Source organism: Neopelma chrysocephalum, unplaced genomic scaffold (genome assembly GCF_003984885.1).
Source record: "Neopelma chrysocephalum unplaced genomic scaffold, ASM398488v2 Primary Assembly neopelma1_182, whole genome shotgun sequence".
Taxonomy (NCBI): Eukaryota; Metazoa; Chordata; class Aves; order Passeriformes; family Pipridae; genus Neopelma; species Neopelma chrysocephalum.
The window spans coordinates 1,525,471-1,534,154 of NW_020897844.1; the positions used below are offsets into that span (position 1 = coordinate 1,525,471).

The 8,684-nt window shown below is 50.0% G+C and overlaps 1 protein-coding gene across 6 annotated transcripts in view; it reads left to right on the top strand.

Annotated features, from left to right (window-relative positions):
- CDC27 (cell division cycle 27) overlaps positions 1–4,338 on the top strand; it is a 31,704-nt gene extending 27,366 nt beyond the window's left edge. For 5 of the 6 annotated variants that reach the window (XM_027702226.1, XM_027702227.1, XM_027702229.1 and 2 more), the window contains one exon: positions 1,635–4,338. In XM_027702226.1, the coding sequence (XP_027558027.1) occupies positions 1,635–1,717 (83 nt within the window). In that variant the 3' untranslated portion in view covers positions 1,718–4,338. The remainder of the gene's footprint in view (positions 1–1,634) is intronic. The other variant, XR_003537160.1, reaches the window with a different exon arrangement.
- The last annotated feature ends 4,346 nt before the right edge of the window (positions 4,339–8,684 follow it).

Consider the following 8,684-nt stretch of genomic DNA (forward strand, 5'->3'; position numbering starts at 1 on the left):
TTCTCTTCTCTCAACTTTTGATTATGAGCTTAAATTCCTTTGACAGTCATAAGTGTTGACCTCTTTGCAGACTGAAATAGAGATAGAAAATAAATGCTGATAAGCAATTTAATTTTTTTCCTGAAGAGAAGAAAATATAGCAGGGTTGGGGTTCTTATTAATAAATATATTATCCTGCAATTCCAGATCCTCAGCTGAAAAAGTAGGGAAAGGTGACAGGTGTCTATCACATTGATTTTTATTGATCCTGTGTGCTTTTTAATATGGGAAACTTACCCTGCACTGCTCTTCCTGAAGTATCCATCTTTTTTTTTTTCCTGCTGTTGGAATTGGGTTAATTTAAAGCCCCAACTCACTGGGGCTGAGCATGTTCTGACCAGGAGATGGAGACAGAGACTGGAACTGCTGAGCAGCAGCTGAGCAGCACAAAAAAAAACCCCAAAAACCAACCAACCAAAGAAAAAACCCCAAGCAAAAAAACCAACAGCTTTAATTTGGCCAATAAATGTAAACAAACTCTAAGTATTGGGCTGTGTGCCACAGTCCAGCCTCCCTGACTGTGCAGAGAGACTGTCCCAGAGTTCCACAGCCTCAGCTGAACGACTCTCTCGGGATACATGAGACAAACTGAAGTAATTTAAGGTAGTTCTGGGGAAAGGGGGAAATTGTTTGGAATATTTTGAGTAGTTTAAGGCATTTGGGGCATTAAATTGCCCCCTGGGGGACTGACTGTGTCTGTTGTGCAGAAACCTGGAGTGTTTTCTTTAAAGCAATAAAGTGCATCTGTGTTTCTCCACATGAAACAATTGAGTGTTTGGGAATTCACAGTTAATTTCCTCGATTGTGCTCTGGAGAGCAGAGTCCAGTCACGTTCCTGGGTGGGAAGAACAACCCATCATTAGATATTTGCCTTTGTTCTGACCTTAACAGGCACAGGAGTTAAGTATTTAAGGGTGGCCTTGGGTCTTGTGTGCCATGTTCTGGGTCAGGGGAGCAGGGAGAGCTGCCCAACCCTCCTGAGGTAATTTTGGGATCCTCCATGGATCCCTACCTGAGCAGTGCTGGAGATTGCAGGCATTTAACAGAATGGGGCCAAGGCAGTGGGATTTGTTAACATGTGCTTTGTGGTTTGTTGGTGGGTACTTTGTGTGAATTCCTTTTGAAATTCATTTAGGATCAAGGAGCAATGGGTTCAAAGTAAAAGAAGGGAGATTTGGGTGAGATATTGGGAAGAAATCCTTCCCTGGGAGGGTGGGGAGGCCCTGGCACAGGTTGCCCAGAGAAGCTGTGGCTGCCCCTGGATCCCTGGAAGTGTCCAAGGCCAGGTTGGACAGGGCTTGGAGCAACCTGGGCTGGTGGAAGGTGTCCCTGCCATGGCAGGGGATGGACTGAGATGAGCCTTGAGGTCCTTTCCCACCCAAACCACTCTGGGTGTCTGTGATTTCTTTAGACTCCTTCAAGCTGTCAGGGCTCAGTTTTTGAAGGAAAACGGGAGAAGCCACATGGCTTTAAAACACTTGGAGGGGGGGAAGCCCAAACCTGTTGCTTTTGAGGTGCTGGAGGGGGTTGTGGGGGGGATCCTGGCACTGAACCAGCCCAGTGGGGTCTGACCCTCCGTGTTCCTCTCTCTGCAGTTGGCACAGACGAGTCCCAGGAGAGCAGCATGACGGACGCGGACGACACTCAGCTCCACGCGGTGGAAAGCGATGAATTTTAACCTCCAAGAGCCACTGTCTGAGCTTGAGTGTGTGTGACTGGTACTGTCGTGTCCTCCCCTTCCTTCGCATCCTGGGTCTTCACCTCTCTGAGCCAGCACTGTCCTCGACCTCCACTGACACCACGAGTGCACCTCAGCCCCGACCTGCCCCAGAGGTCGTGGCAGTGCAATATCCAGCTGCTGCTGAGTCTCACTAGTTGGCTCTTACACATTTATCAAAGTGACTGAGGAAGAAATGCTGGTTTTGGACTCCCCTTTGCTGGAAAAAAATATCATGGAAGACAGACTTGTGGTTTGCTGTATGGAAGGCAGTAGATGTGGGGATAGTACTAATGACGAGGTGTCTTGTTCTTTTTCCAGAAATGTGTCTTAGTTTGGGTCTTTCTTGGTAAGCAGAGTGCTGAACCTCATTTCCAAGTTCTCCAAGGACAGTGGTGACACACAGGACTTTTGCATATTGTAGTGTAACTTAAATGCCAGGGAGTGTCCATGACCTTAAAGCTGCAGTGTCTCCAGTGAGCAAACACAGGACTGGGAGCGTGTCCCACCACGGAAAACACCCCGTGGCCCTGCTTAGAGTGCAAACTGCAGGAGAATCACATGGCAGGATCAAAGCTTTCATCAAATGCTTTCATGTTCTAACCATGAATTAATTTATTCACCCGGTTTGGGAAAGGTCAGTGTTTACTTTGTACTTGAGTCAGCACCACCTCGCTTCGTTTTTCGTACACCCCTTGACTTGTTCTTCCCCTCTTGAGAATAAAAATTAATAAAGGGCAAAATCAAGAGACAAATGAGATACAAGTGTAATGTGACAACATCAAACCCTTAATCCTGAGAGACTGGGAAGACTGTGGAAGCCTTAATACAATCAGAACCTTGGTTGAACACCTCAAATAACTGTCTCGGGTTAGTATCTCATTAGACCTGTGATCACTTTTAACACTCTTTTGTAAAGTGTGGTCCAAGCAGGATGCAAAAATGTGCAATTATCAATTTTTTTTCTTTTTTTTTTTTTTTTTTAAGCTGTTCTTTCAGTTTCTCACTCTAGGAACACTTTCCTTTTCTCCAGGGGCTGTTTCTTTGAGGAGGAAGCTGCACCACGTTAGCAAGTCCAAACTGCTCTCTGTAGCCTTCTGCAGCAGCAATTGGTGCCCTTTGTGCAGTGATGACAAAGAAAGTGTATGATATAAGCAGTTTTAAAGAGCAATTTATGCCTAATAAATTGGGAATGATACAAATTTCATAGCAATGTATTTGTTGTGATCAGTCTTCATTTTTTTTTTAAGATCTGTTAGTTTTTAGGGGTCTCTTAGTTACCTTTTACACTTCAATTTCTTTTAAATTGTCCTTGTACATGAGGGACATCTTCTGTCCCAGCTCCTCTCTGCTCAGAAGCCACATGGACACCTTTATCCTTTGAGAAATCATTCCCAAGTTCAGAGCAAAAATAGAAATTCTCTGGTTCGTTGGTGTTTTTTGAGGTAGGAGGATGAGCAGGGGAAAACAGGCTTCAACTCCCCTCACAGTGTGAAAAGGAATCTCTAAAGATGAGGAACAATAAGACATTGAAGGATCTTTGTGCCTCTACCACGTCCCTGTGCTGGGCTGGGGCTGGAAGGTCGATGGATTGACTGGAAAATCTTGGGCTGGATTGAGAGTTCCAGCTCTCACCCCCTTCCTGTGGCTGCAGCTGTTGGGGGGTGGTTCCCCTTTCTGCAGAGTCTTCCCTGAGGAAGGCTCAGGGCTCAGGTTTCCTGAGCTGTAGCACAGCTCCCGAGTTCCCCAGGTCTCTCCTGGGGTGGTTTTCCCACCCAGGTGCAGCTTCCCAGCACATCCCTGGCGTGGAGGAGCCCGAGCAGCACCTCCCAGTAAGGTCTGGAGGCAGCACTTGTGGAATGCTGCTAATTAATGTGTTAATTGGCTTCCTTTTGGTTCCCAACACGTTTTCCAAAGCAGGAGGAAGCAGGTGCTATTCCCTTGTCCATAACCAATGGTGGTGTTTAGGTGGGGACCAGAGATCCAGGAATCTAAATGGCTTTTTCCCTTTTCTTCTGTTCCCTAAAAAAATGAAGTAAAACTTCCAACCCTCTGGAAAAAGCTCTTAATTCAGCTGGGATCTGACAAGGATATTCACGTTACCTGCAAGATTTAATACATAAAACCATCCCTGGCTTTACCTGTACATCATACCTGGAAGGGATTTTCCTTTTTTCCCCAAGAATCCCAAGTCACATTTAGCCCTTGCTGCTATTTTACCTTCTAAGGAGGAACACAAAATTAGTATTGAATGACTAAAATTTGGCTCTTTGAGGAGTGACAGGGAGGAAGAGTCCGAGCATGGAGGCACTGGCAGCCAGGTGAGAGCAAGTGTCCACTGAAAAGAATTAGGGAACTGTCATTTTCTTACAACAAAACTATGGAAAAAATGCAAAGTGTGGGTGTGGTGTTACTATTTGCATTGAAACAATGTAATTTGTCCTTTTTTTTTTGGCTTTTCTTGACTTTTTATTTCAAAAATTGTACAGTCTTAGGGGGGGAAAAAAAAAAGTCTTTTCTGTTAATATATTTGCGATTCATTAAAGGATGTGGAAAATCCAAATAAACTACTTTTAAAAGCAGGTTTAGCCCCAGGTGCTTTGGGATGGGGGTGGGATTTGTCCTTCAGGAGGTGGAGGAGTTTGGCAGAGGTTGGGAAGGGTTTGAGGACACACCCCGGGGCACACGGGGGGTGTTTTCTGTCCTGTGCTACCTGGGGATCCACCTGTCACCTGGATCTGCCACAGGCTTCCAGTCAAAGTGGGCTGGAGTGGAATTTGGGGTGAGGGTGGGGGTGTTACACCTGAGGGAAGGACGTGGAGCTGATGGGGTGAGTCCAGAGGAGGTCCCGGAGATGCTCCAAGGGCTGGAACCCCTCTGCTCTGGAGCCAGGCTGGGAGAGCTGGGGGTGTTCACCTGGAGAAGAGAAGGATCCAGGGAGACCTGAGAGCCCCTTTCAGTGCCTAAGGGGGCTCCAGGAGAGCTGGAGAGGGACTGGGGACAAGGGATGGAGAAACAGGACAAGGGGGAATGGCTTCCCACTGCCAGAGGGCGGGGATGGATGGGATATTGGGAAGGAATCCTTCCCTGGGAGGGTGGGGAGGCCCTGGCACAGGTTGCCCAGAGAAGCTGTGGCTGCCCCATCCCTGGAATTGTTGCTGCTTCCGTCCTGCAGCGACAGGAGATTCAATAACCTGGGTAAGGAGCAGGTTATTTTTATTTTCACTTTCTCCTGCCTTCCGTAGCAGCTCCCAACGCTGTGGCTGCGACTGCTGTCAGTCAGCAGAGAAGAAATCGCTGCCTTGTACTTCCAGAGCTTCCCAGGAAGACTCGTGGCTGTACAGGAATTCCTCCCGCTGCAAACAATCATCTCGGATTAAACCTCTCACCGCTCGTTTTTCCCCACAATATCAACCTAATCCAGTGATTTTTGAGCGCCGAGTTTGGCTGGAAAAGCGCCTCTGAACTAAACCCTTTCCCCGTTGCCTCCCGCTGTTTTCTCCCGTGTTTCTTTTAATCCTGGACATTCATTGTCGTGTCTCACAGTTAAATTCTCCGTACCCAACTTCCCGCCCGGCAGCAGGAGCCGAGTTGTTCTTCCTGTGTCTCGGTTGGAGCCTCCCCGTGTCGGCTGGAATTCGGGTGATGGAGCCGCACGGAGCCGTTCGGAGCTGGACTCGTCCCGGTGGTGAACCGGAGCTTTGTTAAGCTGAGCTTTGGGTGCCTCCAGAGAAAGGCAAAGCCTTAATGGGATTGATTTATGAGCTGCAATACATCGTTCCGGGTCTGAATCCCGGCCACGCAGGGAACACCGGGAGCTGTTTGTGCCTCGGGATTTCCAGCTCGGGGATGTTTTTGGGACCTTTATGAACACCCACAGCTTGGTGGGGCAGCACACTTTGGTCTGTTGTTCATCTCTAACTTTGCTGCTGCAGCATCTTCCTGCTTTCTGTCCCTCTGTCCAAGTCTGCGACTTTATTTGAGCATGAGCTGATCCAGGAGCAGGAACTGCTTCATCTTCGTTTTTAATGGAGCAGAAGAACAGTTTCTAAGGCAGGGAGCCCTGTGTTCCTGATCCTCCGAGGATCGGGGTTTAAAATTCTGTTAACACAGAAAATAAAACTTTCTCTGCTTCTTTTGCTGACCTGTTTTTCAAATCAGTGCTTGTGGAGCACTGGATTTGTCTGCTAGTTTGGGTCCAGCTGCTGTAGAAACCCTGGAGATGCTTCTGGGTGAGCAGAGACAGGAGGGGACCCCCTCCCTTCCTTGGGGTCACAGCACTGGACCACGACAGCAAACACCTCCCCAGCCTCTGTGTTCTCCCTCCAGCTGGGCAGAGTCATGGAGCAAATCCATGATTTGGGAATGCCAGACCCAGAAAAGCCTGTGGAGGTGGAAACAGGACAGAGGAGGGTGAAGGACACTGAGGAGCTGCTGCAGCAGAGACGTGAGACTGATGAGAAATGGGGGAGTGGGCACAGCAGGGACATGTGGGACCTGGGCTGGGGGAATGTCCCCTCTCCAGAGCCAGCTGGGCTGGTTTGAGGCTTTACTGGGTTTCTCAGCCCTTCAGCAGGAGCTGGGTCACCCCCAGTGCCTCTGCAGCCTCATGAACTCGGGCACCAACACCTTCCATAGCTCTGGCTGCGTTTCTGGTCCATCCCTCAGGGTTCTGGGGTCCTGCCAGCCCCTCGTGTCATGTTCTGACCTGTTTCCATCTGGGATCTGCTCTCCTGGCCCAGACTGTTTGACTCAGCCTTAAATGATGGAAGGATTTCAAAAATCCTGATGGCACAATAAGGGAAAGTGTCAGAAACACCTCCCAGATCAGAAAAAAATCCCATTTTCAAAGGTCATTCCATCAAAACTACCACAGAAAATCACATCCAGAAAGGAGCAACATGTTCCTTTCTGATGTTCTTTGTTCAGTTAAAAATCTCCTGTTCCCAAATCCAGCAGTTCATATCCACGTCTGTGTGGAACAACAGAAATCCTTTGTTGCCAGGACGTTTGGAAAGCGAGCTGAGGGAGACAAGAGGATTAGTTGCTACTTTCTGCCTCTTTTGGATTCTTGTGTGTCTCAATAGATTTAGAAAAGTCTCTCTGGCAGGTGTTTCTCCTCAGTCCCATTGCTCTGTGGGAGCACCTCATCCATTCACCTGCTTTTAAACACTTTTGTCACCTGCAGAATATCGTCATATTCTGGATTTTCCTGGATAACCAGGAAAAAACAACCTGGTTGCAGCCACGTTCCCTGGGGAAGGAGGGCAAGGACAGTGTGTGGGGATGGTGGATGAGGCTGTTCTGTGTGGGGCATCCACAACTTTAATTTAAATAGAGGAGTTTGGCTGCTACATTGAGTGGGGCCACAAGTTCCCCGTGTCCCCCCTGCACCAGAATTGGTGTGGAAAATTCCTTTTGGCCCTGAGACTGAAAAGACTCCAAGAACAAGTGTGGTAAATCCTCTGCAAGTGAAGGAATTTTCGTGCCTCCCCACACTGGGTGAGTTCCCCACATCCAGCCCATCCCTTGTAAAGTCTCCAGGTGTGTTGGTGTCTCCCTCTCCATCATCACTGTCCAGTGGATGGACAGACCTGGACTTTGGGGAGGTTCAGGGGCAAGAAATCAGAGCTAAAACCTGACACAGCTTGGCTTCCTAAGGAGATAAAAATGGGAATTTTCTCCTTTGCTCCATCCAGCAGAACTGTCCCCAGCTCAGTGCTGGGGGTATTTTATGATGGTACAAACCATCCCAGGGATTCCTGAGCAGGGCTTTGAGGATCAGGGTGTCATCTGTGGAAATATATTCAGAGCACCTCAAACATCCTCCTGGTCCTTAAATGGGCCTTACAAAAAGGAGGGAGAGTGATTTTTACACGGGCAGGTAGTGAAGGGATAAGGTGGAACTGTTTTAAACTGAGATAGATTTAGATTAAACGTTATGAGGAAATTCTTTACTCTGAGTTTGGTGAGGCCCTGGCACAGGTTGCCCAGAGAAGCTGTGGCTGCTCCAGCCCTGGAAGTGTCCAAGGCCAGGTTGGACGGGGCTTGGAGCAACCTGGGATGGTCTCCCTGCCCGTGACAGGGGGTGGAATGAGATGGGCTTTAAGGTCCCTTCCAAGCCAAACCATTCCATGATTCTCTGATCCTTCCCCCAGCTCCACTGTCCCGAAGGGAAACATCACCTCTGTTCTCACAGAAGGACCACCAGTGAGAAGTGAAGGAGCTCAGCTGGTTTTCAGCCTGCAGGACGTGGAGTTGGGCCTTTAATTTCAACTAAACCCAGCCTGTGACTTGGATAAAAACTAAAAGGCAATTGAAAAAATCAACAGTGGAAGCAGAAGAAGAGCTGCTCCGCTGTGTCCCCACGGCCGTGGGCAGAGGGAGAAGCCACTGGCAGGTTTTCCATGTCCGAGAGAAGAAGGTGACGCTGAGATGACCCGGAATTCAGCAGCGTGTGGCTCACGAGGGACCGAGGGGGCTGCTGGTGGGTGGTGTGGGTTGGATTCTGTGGGGTCCATGGCACAGTTTGGGGACAGCCTGGCATAGCCACGGGTGGGGGGCACGCGGGGCAGTGACCCGCTGGTGTCCCCCGCGGGGCAGTGATGGGGACAGGACGCTGTTGTCACCCACGGGTGTCACACCTGCGTGACACCAGCCTGGTGTGACGGGTGGGACAGCGGGACACGGGTCACCCGCGGGACACGGGCCTGGTGCCACCCGCGGGACACGGGCCCGGTGCCACCCGCGGGACAGGAGCCCCCGCGCCCCGGGGTCACCCCCGGCCCCTCCACGGGTCCCTCCGGTGCTGCGGGACCCTCGCCCCGCATGGGGCACGAGTGGCCTGCGGCCCGCGGGACACCCCGCGCGTCCCCCCGGCCCCGACCCGCTGCCACCTGCGGGACACCCCCCGCCCCGCGCCCCCCCC